The 19,215-nt window shown below is 51.6% G+C and overlaps 1 protein-coding gene, 8 non-coding genes and 1 pseudogene across 9 annotated transcripts in view; all 10 read left to right on the forward strand.

Annotated features, from left to right (window-relative positions):
• The first annotated feature begins 1,943 nt into the window (after positions 1–1,943).
• On the forward strand, positions 1,944–2,109 carry LOC119957603 (annotated as a pseudogene).
• Positions 2,110–2,889: 780 nt separating this feature from the next.
• On the forward strand, positions 2,890–3,080 carry LOC119957663. The gene has a single exon (XR_005458890.1). It is a non-coding gene; the product is annotated as a U2 spliceosomal RNA (small nuclear RNA).
• Positions 3,081–3,706: 626 nt separating this feature from the next.
• LOC119957583 lies at positions 3,707–3,897 on the forward strand. Its single transcript, XR_005458831.1, has one exon. It is a non-coding gene; the product is annotated as a U2 spliceosomal RNA (small nuclear RNA).
• Positions 3,898–4,755: 858 nt separating this feature from the next.
• LOC119957621 lies at positions 4,756–4,947 on the forward strand. The gene has a single exon (XR_005458849.1). It is a non-coding gene; the product is annotated as a U2 spliceosomal RNA (small nuclear RNA).
• A 780-nt stretch (positions 4,948–5,727) lies between these two features.
• Positions 5,728–5,918, forward strand: LOC119957664. The gene has a single exon (XR_005458891.1). It is a non-coding gene; the product is annotated as a U2 spliceosomal RNA (small nuclear RNA).
• A 6,091-nt stretch (positions 5,919–12,009) lies between these two features.
• LOC119957592 lies at positions 12,010–12,192 on the forward strand. Its single transcript, XR_005458839.1, has one exon. It is a non-coding gene; the product is annotated as a U2 spliceosomal RNA (small nuclear RNA).
• Positions 12,193–12,978: 786 nt separating this feature from the next.
• Positions 12,979–13,169, forward strand: LOC119957585. Its single transcript, XR_005458833.1, has one exon. It is a non-coding gene; the product is annotated as a U2 spliceosomal RNA (small nuclear RNA).
• Positions 13,170–13,955: 786 nt separating this feature from the next.
• On the forward strand, positions 13,956–14,146 carry LOC119957658. Its single transcript, XR_005458885.1, has one exon. It is a non-coding gene; the product is annotated as a U2 spliceosomal RNA (small nuclear RNA).
• A 783-nt stretch (positions 14,147–14,929) lies between these two features.
• LOC119957637 lies at positions 14,930–15,120 on the forward strand. The gene has a single exon (XR_005458865.1). It is a non-coding gene; the product is annotated as a U2 spliceosomal RNA (small nuclear RNA).
• A 2,907-nt stretch (positions 15,121–18,027) lies between these two features.
• Positions 18,028–19,215, forward strand: part of LOC119957555 (deleted in malignant brain tumors 1 protein-like) — a 43,621-nt gene continuing 42,433 nt past the window's right edge. Inside the window, exon 1 of the mRNA XM_038785703.1 lies at positions 18,028–18,170. Coding sequence (XP_038641631.1) covers positions 18,028–18,170 — 143 coding nt within the window. The remainder of the gene's footprint in view (positions 18,171–19,215) is intronic.

Below are 19,215 nucleotides of genomic sequence, written 5' to 3' on the forward strand. Positions count from 1 at the left end.
CTTATCATAGATTACTTTTCATGTTACCCGGAAGTTGTGAAGCTGTCAGACCTCACATCAAGGGCAGCCATCAAGGCCTGCAAGGAGACATTTGCCAAGCATGGTATTCCGCTCACAGTCACGAATGACAATGGTCCCTGATTCCAGAGCCAAGGGTGATCCAATTTCGCCAAGCTGTAGCAATTCAAACACATCACCTCAAGCCCGCACTACCCGCAACCTAACGGGAAGGGCGAGAAACGGGTCCATATCGTGAAGCAACTGCACGGCAAGGCTGCAAACTCGGCTTCTGACTTCAACCTTGCGCTGCTGGCGAACAGGGCAGCCCCTCTTCCACCGGTATGTCTCTGGCACAACTCCTTATGAATAGGGACTTGCAAACGACTGTTCCAGCAATTCACTTACCAGACCTGGATCACGTCCCAGTGCTGCAAATGGTGCAGCAACTCAGGAACCAGCAAAAGCTGACATACGATGCTCACGCTACTGATTTGCCTGTGCTCTCTCCGGAAGATGCTGTTTGCATCAGGTTGGTCAGCTCCAGCTGTTGTCGTTCGGCAGGCCGCTCCCAGGTCGTTTATGGTTCGTATGGCTGATGGCTCAATTGTCAGGCGCCACAGAAGGGCACCACGCAAACCTCCTGCCCACCACCGAACCTCACCTTTCCAGCTGTTATTATGCCTCCTCGCTCCACGAGGCCACCAATCTGACTACAATCCCGCCCGTCAAGGCGCCGTCGTCCCCACCTCCACCTCTCAGGTGGTCGACAAGGATCGAGTTGGCGTCACGGCAACATGGCAGCATTGAATCAGTTGAATCAGCCACACTGCCAGAGATTTGAGACAAAGAGGGTTTGAGTCTTTAATTCATTGACAGACACAGAGGGAAGGGGCAGACGCCGTTTCACTGGCACATTCTGCAACACACACCCTTTAAACACACATTTATCTCAGAGCCCCATTGATCTGGGTTTGTTTCTGAGTTTTCCAAGAAGCAGCTCTGCTGGTGTAAGTTGTTCACCTTTTATTCCTCATTGTTCTGGAGTCACACTTTGTTACAATAAATCATCCAAAACGCTGAGAACAGTGTGTCTGCCTCAGGGGCCACTCCAAGCATCAACCTGGTCTTGCAGTGCTTCCAGGAATGGTGCCTCATCCCGTTTTGGGGAGCAAAACTGAGCAAAAGCAGATAATGGCGCATAATCAGCCTTCTCCTTTTCACTCATGTCAAGTTCTCTCATCCTGACCAATCTAAGGACTTTCAGACTCCAAAGCACTGCTAGATTATCTGCTGGCAGGCAACGTCGCGTACTAAAGTTGCGAGCCAATGGGCTTGCAGACTTGCGGCAAACCGGCTCCGTTTTCTGCTCATATGCCACACAGTTTTCCTGCTGATTTCTACAGGCCACTCACCTTCACTCCAGGATGCCGACTTGCGTTCTCATCACTTCCTTTTCCACAGCTCTTCATCCGGCACAACAGGGAAGTGCGGCGTCAGACTGAATGGACTCTCAGATTTGGATGGATGTATGCCTTCACGGCCTTCTCTTTTCATCCTCCTGACGCCACGGCCAAAACTCCAGGGTGGAGCTCGGGGAGCCTAGACATTGCCCCCTGTTCCATTTCGCCAGTACATGCTCACAGCTTCTTCCTTTCTTCTGGTGAGTACTGAGGCAGGCGGGTCAGACGATGACCCCCTGTTGGGACTCCACCGGGGGAGACACAGACGCCACGGCCAAAACACCAGGCGGGTCAGACGACGATGACGCCTGTTGGGGTTTGCTGGTACTGCACGCACAGACTCCACCGTGCTCGGCCAAACTGCAGATCTATTGACCAACCGTCACCGTAGACTAAAAGTTCCAAAGCACAGTCGAGCGCAGCAAGGTGCAGCTGAATGTCGGTGGACGAGGAGGACCAGAGCCACAGGCGGCAAATTGGGCTATCGCTTCTCGGCCTTTTGGCTCAGATCAGTTAATATCTGATATGTCCCCAATGTAGGGACGGAATATTAATGATTTTTGGGACTCGGAGATGGTCCAGGGGCTGCCCCTTTCTCTCCAAGCATCAACCTGGTCTTGCAGTGCTTCCCAGGAATGGTGCCCTCACCCCGTTTTTGGGAGCAAAACGTGCAAAAGCAGATCATGGCGCATAAATTTCCTTTTCACTCATGTCAAGTTAATTCATCCTGACCAATCTAAGGACTTTCAGACTCCAAAGCACTGCTAGATTTTCTGCTGGCGGCAACTCAGGTACTAAAGTTGGGAGCCAATGGGGCTTGCAGACTTGCGGCAAACCGGCTCCGTTTTCTGCTCATATGCCACACAGTTTTCCTGCTGGTTTTTACAGTCCACTCACCTCACTCCAGGATGCCGACTTGCGTTCTCCTCACTTCCTTTACCACAGCCCTTCATCCGGCACAACAGGAAAGTGTGGCGTCAGACTGAATGGCTCTCTCATTTGGCTGGAAGTATGCCTTCAAGGCGTCTCCTTTCATCCTCCTGGCGCCACGGCCAAAACGCCAGGGTGGAGTTCGGGGAGCCTAGACATTGTCCCCTGTTCCATTTCGCCATTACATGCTGTGTGCACAGATTGCATTTTGCTCGGCAAAGCTGGGGGTTTCTTCGATTCCCTGGGTTGGGTGCCACAGGGCCTTCACAGCGTCTTCCTTTCTTCTGGTGAGTACTGGGTCAGGCGGGTCAGACGATGCCCCCCTGTTGGGGTTTGCTGGTACTGCACACACAGACTCCACCGTGCTCGGCAAAACTGCAGGTCTATCGACCAACCGTCACCGCAGACTAAAAGTTCCAAAGCACAGTCGAGCGCAGCAAGGTGCAGCTGAATGTCGGTGGACGAGGAGGACCAGAGCCATAGGCGGCAAATATGGTCTATCGCTTCTCGGCCTTTTGGCTCAGATCAAGTTTAGTATCTGTTCTTATCAGTTTATTATCTGATATGTCCCCAATGTTAAGGACGAAATATTAAATTGATTTTTGGACTCGGAGATGGTCCAGGGGCTTGCCCCTTCCGCTCCAAGCATCAACCTGGTCTTGCAGTGTTTTCAGGAATGGTGCCCTCGCCCCGTTTTGGGGAGCAAAACGTGCACAAGCAGATCATGGCGCATAATCAGCCTTCTCCTTTTCACTCATGTCAAGTTCAATCATCCTGACCAATTTAAGGACTTTCAGGCTAGATTTTCTGCTGGCGGGACCTCGCATACTAAAGTTGCGAGCCAATGGGCTTGCAGACTTGCGGCAAACCGGCTCCGTTTTCTGCTCATATGCCACAGTTTTCCTGCTGGTTTTTACAGTCCAATCACCTTCACTCCAGGATGCCGACTTGCGTTCTCCTCACTACCTTTTCCACAGCTCTTCATCCGGCACAACAGGGAAGTGTGGCGTCAGACAAAATGGCTCTCAGGTTTGGATGGATGTATGCCTTCACGGCCTCTCTTTTCATCCTCCTGACGCCACGGCCAGAACACCAGGGTGGAGCTCGGGGAGCCTAGACATTGCCCCCTGTTCCATTTCGCCATTACATGCTGTGTGCACAGATTGCATTTTGCTCGCAAAGCTGGAGGTTTCTTCGATTCCCTGGGTTGGGTGCCACTGGGCCATCACAGCGTCTTCCTTTCTTCTGGTGAGTACTGGGGCAGGCGGGTTGGGGTGGACGAGGAGGACCAGAGCCATAGGCGGCAAATGTGGGCAATGGCTTCTCGGCCTTTTAGCTCAGATCAAGAGTAGTATATTTTCAAATCAGTTTAATATCTGATGTGTCCCCAATCTAGTGACGAAATATTAAATTGATTTTTGGGATTCGGAGATGGTGCAGGGGCTTGCCCCTTCCGCTCCAAGCCTCAACCTGGTCTTGCAGTGCTTCCAGGAATGGTGCCTTCACCCCTTTTTGGGGAGCAAAACGTGCAAAAGCAGATCATGGCGCATAATCAGCCTTCTCCTTTTCACTCATGTCAAGTTCGCTCATCCTGACCAATCTAAGGACTTTCAGGCTCCAAATCACTGCTGGATTATCTGCTGGCAGCAAGTCGCGTACTAAAGTTGCGAGCCAATGGGCTTGCAGACTTGCGGCAAACCGGCTCCCTTTTCTGCTCATATGCCACACAGTTTTCCTGCTGATTTTTACAGGCCACTCACCTTCACTCCAGGATGCCGACTTGCGTTCTCATCACTTCCTTTTCCACAGCTCTTCATCCGGCACAACAGGGAAGTGCGGCGTCAGACTGAATGGCTCTCAGATTTGGATGGATGTATGCCTTCACGGCTTCTCTTTTCATCCTCCTGACGCAACGGCCAAAACTCCAGGGTGGAGCTCAAGGAGCCTAGACATTGCCCCTGTTCCATTTCGCCAGTACATGCTGTGTGCACAGATTGCATTTTGCTCGCAAAGCTGGAGGTTTCTTCGGTTCCCTGGGTTGGGTGCCACTGGGCCTTCACAGCTTCTTCCTTTCTTCTGGTGAGTACTGAGGCAGGCGGGTCAGACGATGACCCCCTGTTGGGACTCCACCGGGGGGAGACACAGACGCCACGGCCAAAACACCAGGCGGGTCAGACGACGATGACGCCCTGTTGGGGTTTGCTGGTACTGCACGCACAGACTCCACCGTGCTCGGCCAAACTGCAGATCTATTGACCAACCGTCACCGTAGACTAAAAGTTCCAAAGCACAGTCGAGCGCAGCAAGGTGCAGCTGAATGTCGGTGGACGAGGAGGACCAGAGCCACAGGCGGCAAATATGGGCTATCGCTTCTCGGCCTTTTTGGCTCAGATCAAGTGTAGTATCTGTTCTTATCAGTTTAATATCTGATATGTCCCCAATGTAGGGACGGAATATTAAATTGATTTTTGGGACTCGGAGATGGTCCAGGGGCTTGCCCCTTTCTCTCCAAGCATCAACCTGGTCTTGCAGTGCTTCCAGGAATGGTGCCCTCACCCCGTTTTGGGGAGCAAAACCTGCAAAAGCAGATCATGGCGCATAAATTTCCTTTTCACTCATGTCAAGTTAATTCATCCTGACCAATCTAAGGACTTTCAGACTCCAAAGCACTGCTAGATTTTCTGCTGGCGGCAACTCAGGTACTAAAGTTGGGAGCCAATGGGCTTGCAGACTTGCGGCAAACCGGCTCCGTTTTCTGCTCATATGCCACACAGTTTTCCTGCTGGTTTTTACAGTCCACTCACCATCACTCCAGGATGCCGACTTGCGTTCTCCTCACTTCCTTTACCACAGCCCTTCATCCGGCACAACAGGAAAGTGTGGCGTCAGACTGAATGGCTCTCTCATTTGGCTGGAAGTATGCCTTCAAGGCGTCTCCTTTCATCCTCCTGGCGCCACGGCCAAAACGCCAGGGTGGAGTTCGGGGAGCCTAGACATTGTCCCCTGTTCCATTTCGCCATTACATGCTGTGTGCACAGATTGCATTTTGCTCGGCAAAGCTGGGGGTTTCTTCGATTCCCTGGGTTGGGTGCCACAGGGCCTTCACAGCGTCTTCCTTTCTTCTGGTGAGTACTGGGTCAGGCGGGTCAGACGATGCCCCCCTGTTGGGGTTTGCTGGTACTGCACACACAGACTCCACCGTGCTCGGCAAAACTGCAGGTCTGTTGACCAACCGTCACCGCAGACTAAAAGTTCCAAAGCACAGTCGAGCGCAGCAAGGTGCAGCTGAATGTCGGTGGACGAGGAGGACCAGAGCCATAGGCGGCAAATATGGTCTATCGCTTCTCGGCCTTTTGGCTCAGATCAAGTGTAGTATCTGTTCTTATCAGTTTATTATCTGATATGTCCCCAATGTTAAGGACGAAATATTAAATTGATTTTTGGACTCGGAGATGGTCCAGGGGCTTGCCCCTTCCGCTCCAAGCATCAACCTGGTCTTGCAGTGTTTTCAGGAATGGTGGCCTCGCCCCGTTTTGGGGAGCAAAACGTGCACAAGCAGATCATGGCGCATAATCAGCCTTCTCCTTTTCACTCATGTCAAGTTCAATCATCCTGACCAATCTAAGGACTTTCAGGCTAGATTTTCTGCTGGCGGGACCTCGCATACTAAAGTTGCGAGCCAATGGGCTTGCAGACTTGCGGCAAACCGGCTCCGTTTTCTGCTCATATGCCACAGTTTTCCTGCTGGTTTTTACAGTCCAATCACCTTCACTCCAGGATGCCGACTTGCGTTCTCCTCACTTCCTTTTCCACAGCTCTTCATCCGGCACAACAGGGAAGTGTGGCGTCAGACAAAATGGCTCTCAGGTTTGGATGGATGTATGCCTTCACGGCCTCTCTTTTCATCCTCCTGACGCCACGGCCAGAACACCAGGGTGGAGCTCGGGGAGACAAGACATTGCCCCCTGTTCCATTTCGCCAGTACATGCTGTGTGCACAGATTGCATTTTGCACGGCAAAGCTGGAGGTTTCTTCGATTCCCTGGGTTGGGTGCCACTGGGCCTTCACAGCGTCTTCCTTTCTTCTGGTGAGTACTGGGGCAGGCGGGCCAGACGATGCGCCCCTGTTGGGGTTTGCTGGTACTGCACGCACAGACTCCACCGTGGTCGGCCAAACTGCATGTCTATTGACCAACCGTCACCGTAGACTAAAAGTTCCATAGCACAGTCGAGCGCAGCAAGGTGCAGCTGAATGTCGGTGGACGAGGAGGAACAGAGCCATAGGCGGCAAATACGGGCTATCGCTTCTCGGCCTTTTGGCTAAGATCAAGTGTAGCGCACTTGATCGGGAGAAGCAAAGGATTTCGATCTTGATGTCGATCGTGGATTCGAGAAACTGAAGACTGAAGAGACGTTTAAGCTCAGCTGCTATTGGTGGATCTTCATGCTGGCCTAAACCTTGGTTTGGGCCTAACGCCGGTACAGTCAAGAGCCAACGTCGGAGCTATGACCACTGCTGCATCCCGACCACTAGGCTGGGGAGTGCGAAACACTGTCCGAGTCACAGTCAGGGAGTCGGAAGGGAAGTCGCCTGTGGATCGAATCTTCGTCGTGAAGCGGGTACTGATCGACTGCTGTGGGTTTCAACCAACAGATATCTGCGTCTTGCAAGATTTCCCCAACAACGGTTACTTCGATGTCACCTTCAGGAATGTAGCTGATTGCATCACGTTCTTGGATGTGTTTAAAGAAAAAGGCAACCAGAGCCCCCTGTCTATCCTGACTGCGGAGCCTCTGTTCACGCTACCATCGCAGAGAAACCGGGTTGTTACGCTGCACATGTACAACCCCCACGTCCCCGTGTCTGATGTGCTTACGTTCCTCGCCAGGTACGTCGACTTTAAAAGTGACAGCATGCAACTAAGGGACACCTTCGGCATCTGGACATGCGAGCACCAGGTCAAGGTAACCCTGAGAAAGAACGCCAATGAAACCATCTTGCACCCACCCTCCAGTTTTGCCATTGGAGGAAACCGAGGCTTCCTCTACTACGGGGGGCAGCCACGAGTATGTCACACCTGTGGCAAAGCGGGGCACATGGCTGCCAACTGCAACGTCACCTTCTGCAAAAACTGCAAGCAGGAGGGGCACATGACAAGGACTGTAATCAAGACAAGAACTGCAACCTGTGTGGGGAGGCCGGCCATCTTTACAGGAACTGCCCAAAACGTGGGGCAACCTATGCGCAAATCATCAACAGGGGAGTTAAAAAGGCAACCACACAGGAGGTACAGGCACCCTCCATCGACAAAGTCACCCCACCACAGAATGCCGAAACTCAACAGCCAGGCCCTCAACAGAATGTGGAGGCCCCAGCACAGCCTGACAAAACAACCCCACTCCCATCTGGCGAGGAACACGAGACAACCGATGATGGAACAAAGAGCGAAGAGCGCTGGGAAACGGCAGGCACAAGAAAAGCAAAGAGGAAAATGAAAAATGAATCAAAGAAACCCCCGACGGGGAATGGTAAAAAGCGGCAACTCAACAGCGCCGACAACTCCTGCGATGAAGGCGAGCAATCAAAGAATAGGCCTCAATCAAAGAGGCAAAGCACCAATGTGGGAGGGGATGCACAGAACCCCCAGACCACAGACAGGAACGAAAACAAAACTCAACCAGAGCACCAACCTCTGGACGATGGGAATCGGCCTACAACCCCTACACCCGCTGACTGCCACGCCGGGCACAACGGCTACACCCCCACCCCCCCCACATTGCACATCCATCAGGCTCAAGGCCACACTGAGGACAATGGCAGCTTCCTAAACCCTGATACGGTGAAGCATTTTGAGAACACCACCGGCATGATGGGGAATTTTGAACAGCTGGAACACCCAACTGGAATGGACTCTGAAATCTGAGACGGGTAATTCTACTCTTTTTAAAATGGGTTTTAAAATCGCATCAATTAATGTGCGAAGTATTAAAGATACTTCGCGGTGTGTAGCCACACTCGGCTACTTAGAAAATGTAAGAGCCGACCTACTGTTTCTGCAGGAGTGTGGGATTCCACACCTCAGCAACTACAGGCGCTGGTCGAGCTGGTGGTCCCACGGGCCATCCATCTGGTCAGGAGGAAATGACTGTCGTTCCTCCGGCCTGGGTATTCTGCTACGGGGAGGCAATTTCACCATCTCCGACGTTAAGGAGGTGGTGGGGGGACGCCTCCTAGTAGCAGACGTCAAATACAAAAACACCCCTATCAGACTTATTAACGTGTGCCCCAGCCGTAAAAACTGAGCGACTGGCTGTCCTTCAGCAACTACCACTGCTGTTGGCCACCTCCATGCCGGTCATCCTGGGCGGTGACTTCAACTGCATCATCGATGCGGATGGACGATCCGGCAGAGCCGGCAGCAAACTAGACGCTACGTCCAGACTCCTGATGGAAACGGTAAAAGACGCCAAGCTGCTCGACGTCTTCAGCAACCCTGCAGACGGAGCGCAGCGTAGATACACATGGTCACGGCCAGATGGGTCCATCCGTTCCAGAATAGATTTCTTTTTTGTGTCCCGTGCTTTCACGGTCAGGCCCACCGACATCAAGCCGGTGTTCTTCTCTGACCACTGCCTCCTACTGGCTGACTGCCACCTGCAGGAAAACCAGGGGGTGGGCAGGGGGACATGGAAGCTAAATGTAAAGCTGTTGACCCCAGAGAACCTCCAGGAACTCAAAAGGGATTACAAAGGTTGGAGAACCGTGAAACCCCTTTTTGAGTCTCCACATCTCTGGTGGGAAGCAATCAAGGGGAACATCAAAAGGTTCTTCATCCTCAAGGGCATACAAAAGGTGAGAGAGAGACGAGGGGTCACAACCAGGCTCCAGAAAAGCATGCAAAACTTGCTCCAGCTGCAGTCGATGGGGGTTGATGTCAAGGAGGATCTCCAAGAGGTGAAGAGCCAGCAGGCCTCTCTCTACACATCGGAGGCCTCCAAGGTCATCTTCCGGTCCAGAGTCCGCTCTGTGGAGCAGGATGAAAAGTGCTCACGCTTCTTCTTCCAAAAGGTGCACAGAGAGACCTCTGTGATCAGCAGCCTGAAGGAAGAAGATGGCTCTGTAAAGACATCGCAGTCTGACATGCTGAGGATCAGTCAATCCTTCTATGCCAGAATGTATGATCTGAAGCCAACAGACAGCACTGTTACCCAGACCTTCCTGTCGTCTATCACGGAGGTCTTGGACGACAACGAGGGGGAAAACCTGGACAAACCACTAACTCTGGACGAGCTGACAAAGGCCGTCAAGTCCTTTGAGACGAGTAAAACTCCCGGAAGCGACGGCTTACCGGCTGAGTTGTACTTGGCTCTGTGCGACTGGATGGGCCCAGACCTGCTGGAAGTGTACGAGAGTATGCTTCTGGATGGCAGCATGTCAGAATCCATGCGGAAAGGCATCATCACCCTCATCTACAAGCAGAAGGGGGAAAGGGAAGAAATTCGAAATTGGCGACCCATTTCACTGTTAAATGTGGATTACAAAATCTTAGCCAAAGTCATCGCCAATCGGGTCAAGTCTGCTCTGGAGTCGGTAATCCACCCCGACCAGACCTGTGCTGTACCCGGCAGGAAGATCTCTGACAGCCTCGCGCTGCTCAGGGATACGATCGCCTACGTGCAGGACAGGAGGGTGGACACCTGCCTCATCAGCCTTGACCAGGAGAAGGCTTTTGACAGAATATCGCGCACCTACATGATGGATGTGGTCTCCAAAATGGGGTTTGGGGAGGGAATTCGCAATTGGATCAAACTGCTCTACACAAACCTCTATAGCGCAGTCTCAATCAATGGGTGGGAATCAGAAAAGTTTCTGATCAAATCTGGAGTCAGGCAGGGCTGCCCTCTCTCCTCGGCCCTGTTTGTCTGCTGCATAGAACTTTTTGCCGAGTCCATCAGGAAGGATCCGGACATGAGAGGGGTGACGATCCCAGGCAGCGGAGGCACGCAAGTCAAGGCCTCCCTGTACATGGACGACGTCGCCGTCTTCTGCTCGGATCCCGCGTCTGTACGCAGGCTCTTGGACACCTGCGACCAGTTTGAACTGGCCTCAGGAGCCAAGGTAAACCACGGCAAGAGGGAGGCCATGTTCTTTGGGAACTGGGCCGACCGATCATTTGTCCCCTTCACGATCAGGTCAGATTACCTGAAAGTGCTGGGGATATGGTTCGGAGCGGCTGGGGCATGCACCAAAAACTGGGAGGAACGAATTACCAAAGCAAAACAGAAACTGGGCTGGTGGGAGCAACGCTCCCTCTCCATTGCCGGCAAAACCCTGGTCATCAGGTGTGAGGTACTCTCGGTGTTACTGTACGTGGCGCAGGTCTGGCCCATCACTCGGACCTGCGCCGCAGCAGTCATCCGGGCCATCTTCAAATTCATTTGGAGATCCAAGATGGACCGGGTCTGAAGAGACACAATGTACAAGCCTCTAGATAAAGGAGGGAGGAACGTACCCAACGCCGCCCTCATCCTGATGGCCACCTTTGTGTGCAGCTGCATCAAGCTGTGCGTAGACCCCGGGTATGCAAACACCAAGTGTCACTACATACTGAGGTTCTACCTGTCCCCGGTGTTATGAAGGATGGGCCTGGCCTCATTGCCGCGGAACGCTCCAAGTAGTTGGACTGTACCATACCACCTATCCTTCGTGGAAATTTTTTTGAAGGAAAACACCTTTGACCACAAGGCAATGAAGCAGTGGTCAGCACGTAATGTCCTCGAGACCCTCAGAGAAAAGGAGACTGTGGAGGACGTTGGATGGTTCCCTGAGCAGACTGTCAGAGCCATCTGGCAGAATGCCTCATCACCAGAACTTTCAAACAAGCACCAAGACCTCGCTTGGCTGGTGGTGAGAAGGGCCCTCCCTGTCTTATTCTTCATGTACACCCGAAGGCTCAGCATCAATGCACGCTGCCCTCGGAGTGGTTGTGGGGGAAATGAAACAGTCACACACCTCCTTGTGGAATGTGCCTTTGCAAAACAGGTCTGGAGTGAGATGCAGTGGTATCTGTCAAGGTTCATCCCGAGCAGCTCTGTGACACAGGACTCTGTGCTCTACGGACTGTTTCCGGGGACCCACACCGAGACAGATATCAACTGCTGCTGGAAGGTCATCAACTCGGTGAAAGACGCTCTTTGGTCTGCCCGAAACTTGCTGATCTTCCAGTGCAAAGAACTGTCCTCGACCGAGTGTTGCAGACTGGCACATTCCAAGATCCAGGACTACGTGCTGAGGGACGCACTCAAGCTTGGGGCAGCTGCCGCCAAGGCGCAATGGGGGAAGACCACAGTGTAAGGTCTTACCAGCAAATGTACACCGAGGGGTTGGTAACAGTGTAAAACCCCTCGGTCCGGAGTTCTTTTTTTCCATTACCAGAATGTATGTATGAAAGGACAAAGTAATGTAAATATTGAAAAAAGAACTGTAACTTATAGTAGGATACGTGTGCAACGTTATCCCAATGGAATTGACGACAAATGAATGTAACTGAGGCGGAAATGTACAGTCAAGGTATTTTGAAATGTTCTGTGAAAATTAAGATAAATTTTATGAATAAAGTATATTTTTTGAAAAAAAAATCAAAAAAAAATCTGTTCTTATCAGTTTAATATCTGATATGTCCCCAATATAGGGACCATATATTAAATTGATTTTTGGGACTCGGAGATGGTCTTGTGGCTTGCCCCTTCCGCTTCAAGCATCAACCTGGTATTGCAGTGCTTCCAGGAATGGTGCTCTCACCCCGTTTTGGGGAGCAAAACGTGCAAAAGCAGATCATGGCGCATAATCAGCCTTCTCCTTTTCACTCTTGTCAAGTTCTCTCATCCTGACCAATCTAAGGACTTTCATGCTCCAAACCACTGCTAGATTTTCTGCTGGCGGCAACTCACGTACTAAAGTTGCGAGCCAATGGGCTTGCAGACTTGCGGCAAACCGGCTCCGTTTTCTGCTCATATGCCACACAGTTTTCCTGCTGGTTTTTACAGGCCACTCACCTTCACTCCAGGATGCCGACTTGCGTTCTCATCACTTTCTTTTCCACAGCTCTTCACCCGGCAAAACAGGGAAGTGTGGCGTCAGACAAAATGGCTCTCAGATTTGGATGGATGTATGTCTTCACGGCCTCTCTTTTCATCCTCCTGACGCAACGGCCAGAACACCAGGGTGGAGTTCGGGGAGCCTAGACATTGCCCCCTGTTCCATTTCGCCAGTACATGCTGTGTGCACAGATTGCATTTTGCTCGGCAATGGTGGAGGTTTCTTCGATTCCCTGGGTTGGGTGCCATTGGGCCTTCACAGCGTCTTCCTTTCCTTTGGTGAGTACTGGGGCAGGCGATTCAGAAGATGACCCCCTGTTGGGGTTTGCTGCTACTGCACGCACAGACTCCACCGTGCTCGGCCAAACTGCAGGTCTATTGACCAACCGTCACCGCAGACTAAAAGTTCCAAAGCACAGTGGAGCGCAGCAAGGTGCAGCTGAATGTCGGTGGACGAGGAGGACCAGAGCCATAGGCGGCAAATATGGGCTATCGCTTTTCGGCCTTTTGGCTCAGATCAAGTGTAGTATCTGACTTGATCAGTTTAATATCTGATATGTCCGCAATCTTGGGACGAAATATTAATTTGATTTTTGGGACACGAAGATGGTCTAGAGGTTTGCCATTTCCGCTCCAAGCATCAACCTGGTCTTGCAGTGCTTCCAGGAATGGTGCCCTCACCCCGTTTTGGGGAGCAAAACGTGCAAAAGCAGATCATGGCGCATAATCAGCCTTCTCCTTTTCACTCGTGTCAAGTTCTCTCATCCTGAATAATCTAAGGACTTTCAGGCTCCAAAGCATTGCTAGATTTTCTGCTGGCGGCAACTTGCGTACTCAAGTTGCGAGCCAATGGGCTTGCAGACTTGCGGCAAACCGGTTCCGTTTTCTGCTCATATGCCACACAGTTTTCCTGCTGGTTTTTACAGGCCACTCACCTTCACTCCAGGATGCCGACTTGCGTTCTCCTCACTTCCTTTTCCACAGCTCTTCACACTGCACAACAGGGAAGTGTGGCGTCAGACAAAATAGGCTCTCAGATTTGGATGGATGTATGCATTCACGGCGTCTCTTTTCATCCTCCTCACGCAACGGCCAAAACATCAGGGTGGAGCTCGGGGAGCCTAGACATTTCCCCCTGTTCCATTTCGCCAGTACATGCTGTGTGCACAGATTGCATATTGCTCGGCAAAGCTGGAGGTTTCTTCGATTCCCTGGGTTGGGTGCCACTCGTCCTTCACAGCGTCTTCCTGTCTTTTGGTGAGTCCTGGGGCAGGCGGTCAGAAGATGACACCCTGTTGGGGTTTGCTGGTACTGCACGCACAGACTCCACCGTGCTCGGCCAAACTGCAGGTCCATTGACCAACCGTCACCGTAGACTAAAAGTTCCAAAGCACAGTCGAGCGCAGCAAGGTGCAGCTGAATGTCGGTGGACGAGGAGTACGAGAGCCACAGGCGGCAAATATGGGCTATCGCTTCTCAGCCTTTTGGCTCAGATCAAGTGTAGTATCTGTTCTTATCAGTTTAATATCTGATATGTCCCCAATCTAAGAACGAAATAATAAATTGATATTTGGGACTCGGAGCTGGTCTTGTGGCTTGCCCCTTCCGCTCCAAGCATCAACCTGGTCTTGCAGTGCTTCTCGGAATGGTGCCTTCACCCCGTTTTGGGGAGCAAAACGTGCAAAAGCAGATCATGGCGCATAATCAGCTTTTTCCTTTTCACTCATGGCAAGTTCTCTCACTCTGACCAATCTAAGGTCTTTCAGGCGTCAAAGCACTGCTAGATTTTTTGCTGGCGGCAGCTAACGTACTAAAGTTGCGAGCCAATGGGCTTGCAGACTTGCAGCAAACCGGCTCCGTTTTCTGCTCATCTGCCACACAGTTTTCCTGCTGGTTTTTACAGGCCACTCACCTTCACTCCAGGATGCCGACTTGCGTTCTCATCACTTCCTTTTCCAAAGCTTTTCACACGGCACAACAGGGAACTGTGGCGTCAGACAAAATGGCTCTCAGATTTGGATGGATGTATGCCTTCACGGCTTCTCTTTTCATCCTCTGACGCAACGGCCAAAACACCAGGGTGGAGCTCGCGGAGATTAGACATTGGCCCCTGTTGCATTTCGCCATTACATGCTGTGTGCACAGATTGCATTTTGCTCGGCGAAGCTGGAGGTTTCTTCGATTCCCTGGGTTGGGTGCCACTGGGACTTCACAGCGTCTTCCTTTCTTCTGGTGAGTACTGGGGCAGGCGGGTCAGACGATGACGCCCTGTTGGGGTTTGCTGGTACTGCACACTGACTCCACCGTGCTCGGCCAAACTGCAGGTCTATTGACCAACCGTCACCGTAGACTAAAAGTTCCAAAGCACAGTCGAGCGCAGCAAGGTGCAGCTGAATGTCGGTGGACGAGGAGGACCAGAGCCATAGGCGGCAAAGATGGGCTATCGCTTCTCGGCCTTTTGGCTTAGATCAAGTGTAGTATCTGTTCTTATCAGTTTAATATCTGATATGTCCCCAATATAGGGACGAAGTATTAAATTGATTTTTGGAACTCGGAGATGGCCCAGGGGCTTGCTCCTTCCGCTCCAAGCATCAACCTGGTCTTGCAGTGTTTCCAGGAATGGTGCCCTCACCCCGTTTTAGGTGCAAAACGTGCAAAAGCAGATCATGGCGCATAAACAGCCTTCTCCTTTTCACTCATGTCAAGTTCTGTCATCCTGACCAATTTAAGGACTTTCAGGCTCCAAAGCACTGCTTGATTTTCTGCTGGCAGCAACTTGCGTACTAAAGTTGCGGGGCAATGGGCTTGCAGACGAGCGGCAAAACCGGCTCCGTTTTCTGCTCATATACCACACAGTTTCCTGCTTTTTATTACAGGCCGCTCACATTCACGCCAGGATGCCGACTTGCGTTCTCCTCGCTTCCTTTTCCACAGCTCTTCATCCGGCACAACAGGAAAGTGTGGCGTCAGACTGAATGGCTCTCTCATCCTAACCAATCTATGGTCTTTCAGGCTCCAAAGCACTGCTAGATTTGGTGTTTGCTGGTACTGCACGCACAGACTCCACCGTGCTCGGCCAAACTGCAGGTCTATTGACCAACCGTCACCGTAGTCTAAAAGTTCCAAAGCACAGTCGAGCGCAGCAAGGTGCAGCTGAATGTCGGTGGACGAGGAGGACAAGAGCCAAAGGCGTCAAATATGGGCTATCGCTTTTCTGCTTTTTGGTTAAGATCAAGTGTAGTGCACTTGATGGGGGAAGCTGAGGATTTTAATCTTGATGTCGGTTGTGGATTGGAGAGACTGAAGAGTTTGAAGAAACGTTTGAGCTCGGCTGCTATTGGTGGATCTTCATGCTGGTCTAAACTTTTGGTTTCGGCCGAACGCTGGTACAGTCAAGAGCCAACGTCGGAGCTATGACCACCGCTGCATCCCGACCACCAGGCTGGAGAGTGCGAAACACTGTCCGAGTCACAGTGAGGAAGTCGGAAGGGAAGTTGCCTGTGGATCCAATCTTCTTCGTGAAGCGGGTACTGATCGACTGCTGTGGGTTTCAAGGAACAGATATCTACTGCTTGCAAGATTACCCCAACAACGGTTATTTCGATGTCACGTTCAGGAACGTTGCTGATTGCATCAAGTTCTTGGACGCGTTTAAAGAAAAAGGCAACCAGAGCCCCCTGTCTATCCTGACTGCGGAGCCTCTGTTCATGCTACCGTCACAGAGAAACCGGGTTGTTACGCTGCTCACGTACAACCCCCACGTCCCCGTGTCTGATGTGCTCACGTTCCTTGCCAGGTACGTCGACTTGAAAGGTGACAGCGTACAACTGGGACAAGCGGGCACCAGGTCAAGGTAACACTGAGAACGAACGCCAATGGAACCATCTTGCATCCACCCTCCAGGTTCGCCATTGTAGGAAACCGAGGCTACCTCTACTACGGGGCCAGCCACGAGTATGTCACACCTGTGGCAAAGCGAGGCACATGGCCGCCAACTGCAACGTCACCTTCTGCAAAAACTGCAAGCAGGAGGGGCACATGACAAAGGACCGTAAGGAAGATAAGAACTGCAACCTGTGTGGGGAGGCCGGCCATCTTTACAGGGCCTGCCCAAAACGAGGGGCAACCTATGCGCAAATCATCAGCGGTGGAGTCAAAAAGGCATCCACACAGGAGGTTAAGGCACCCTCCATCGACAAAGACACCCCACCACAGAATGCCGAAATTCTACAGAAAGGCCCTCAACGGAATGTGGAGGCCCCAGCACAGCCTGACAAAACATCTCCACTCCCATCTGGCGAGGAACACGCGACAACCGAGGATGGAACAAAGAGTGAAGAGCGCTGGGAAATGGTGGGCACGAAAAAAGGAAAGAGGAAAATTAAAAATGAAACAAAGAAACCCCTGACGGGGAATGGTAAAAAGCGGCAACTCAATAGCGCCGACAACTCCTGCGATGAAGGCGATCAATCTAAGAATAGGCCTCAATTAAAGAGGCAAAGCACCAATGTGGAAGAGGATGCACAGAACCCCCAGACTACAGACAGGAAAAAAAACAAAACTCGACCTGAGCACCAACCACTGGACGATGGGAACCGGCCTAATTGCATCTATTAATGTGCGAAGTATTAAAGACACTTAGCAGTGCGGAGCCACACTCGTCTACTTAGAAAATGTGAGAGCCGACCTACTGTTCCTGCTGGAGTGTGGAACTCCACACCTCTGCAACTACAGGCGCTGGTCGAGCTGGTGGCCCCACGGGCCATCCATCTGGTCAGGAGGAAACGACTGTCGTTCCTCCGGCCTGGGTATTCTGCTACGGGGAGGCAATTTCACCATCTCCGACGTTAAGGAGGTGGTGGGTGGACGCCTCCTCGTAGCAGACGTCAAATACAAAAACACCCCTACCAGACTTATTAACGTGTATGCCCCGGCCGTAAAGACTGAGCGGCTGGCTGTCCTTCAGCAACTACCACTGCTGTTGGCCACCTCCATGCCGGTCATCCTGGGCGGTGACTTCAACTGCATCATCGATGCGGCTGGACGATCCGGCAGAGCCGACGGCAAACTAGACGCTACGTCCAGACTCCTGATAGAAACGGTAAAAGACGCCAAGCTGCTCGACGTCTTCAGCAACCCTGCAGACGGAGTGCAGCGTAGATACACATGCTCACGGCCAGATGGGTCCGTCCATTCCAGAATAGATTTCATTTTTGTGTCCCGTGCTTTCACGGTCAGGCCCACCGACGTCAAGCCGGTGTTCTTCTCTGACCACTGCCTCCTACCGGCTGACTTCACCTGCAGGAAAACCAGGTGGTGGGCAGGGGGACATGGAAGCTAAATGTAAAGCTGTTGACCCCGGAGGACCTCCAGGAACTCAAATGGGATTACAAAGGTTGGAGAACCGTGAAACCCGTCTTTGACTCTACACATCTCTGGTGGGAAGCAATCAAGGGGAACATCAATAGGTTTTGCATCCTGTAATGTGTTCAGAAGGAGAGAGAGAGAGACGAGGGGTCATGTCCAGGCTCCAGAAAAGCATGCAGAATTTGCTCCAGCTGCAATCGATGGGAGTTGATTTCAAGGATGATCTCCAAGAGGAGAAGTGCCAGCAAGACATGCCCTATACATCGGAGGCCTTCAGGCCAGAGTCCAGAGTCCGCTCCGTGGAGCAGAACGAAACGTGATCGCGCTTCTTCTTCCAAAATGTACACAGACAGACCGCTGTGATCAACAGCCTGAAGGAAGAAGATGGCTCAGTAAAGTCATCGCTGTCTGACATCCTGAGGATTAGCAAATCCTTTTGTGCAGGACTTATCACACGAAATCAACAGACAGCACGGCTTCCCAGTCTTTCCTGTTGTCTATCACAGAGGTTTTAGACGACAGTGATCTGAGGGATACTGAGGGATAGGATCCATTCACATTTGGAAGAACATAGACTTTTCAGTGATAGGCAGCATGGTTTTGTGCAGGGAAGGTCATGTCTTACAAAGCTAATAGAATTCTTTGAGGAAGTGAAAAGTTAATTGATGAGGGAAGGGCTGTCATATACATGGACTTGATGGAAAAAGTGAAATCGTATGGGGTTCAGTGTGTACTAGCTAGATGGATAAAGGACTGGCTGGGCAACAGGAGACAGAGAGTAGTGGTGGAAGGGAATGTCTCAAAAAGGAGAAAGGTGACTCGTGGTGTTCCACAGGGATCCGTGCTCGGACCACTGTTTTTCGTGATATACATAAATGATCTGGACGAATGTGTAGGTGGTCTGATGAGCAAGTTTGCAATGATAATACGATTGGTGGAGTTGCAGATAGCGAGGAGGACTGTCAGAGAAGACAGCATAATATAGATATATTGGAGAGTTGGGCAAAGAAATGGTAGATCGAGTTCAATCTAGGCAAATGCGAAGTGATGCATTTTGGAAGATCTAATTCAAGAGCGGACTATACGGTCAATGGAAGAGTCCTAGGGAAAATTGATGTACAGAGAGATCTGGGAGTTCAGTTCCATTGTACCCTGAAGGTGGCAACGCAGGTCGATAGAGTGGTCAAGAGGCATACAGCATGATTTCCTTCATCGGACGGGTTATTGAGTACAAGAGTCGGCAGGTCATGTTAGTTGTATAGGAATTTGGTTAGGCCGCATTTGGAATACTGCGTGCAGTTCTGGTCGCCACATTACCAGAAGGATGTGGCTACTTTAGAGAGAGTGCAGAGGAGGTTCAC

Source organism: Scyliorhinus canicula, chromosome 26 (assembly GCF_902713615.1).
Source record: "Scyliorhinus canicula chromosome 26, sScyCan1.1, whole genome shotgun sequence".
NCBI lineage: Eukaryota > Metazoa > Chordata > Chondrichthyes > Carcharhiniformes > Scyliorhinidae > Scyliorhinus > Scyliorhinus canicula.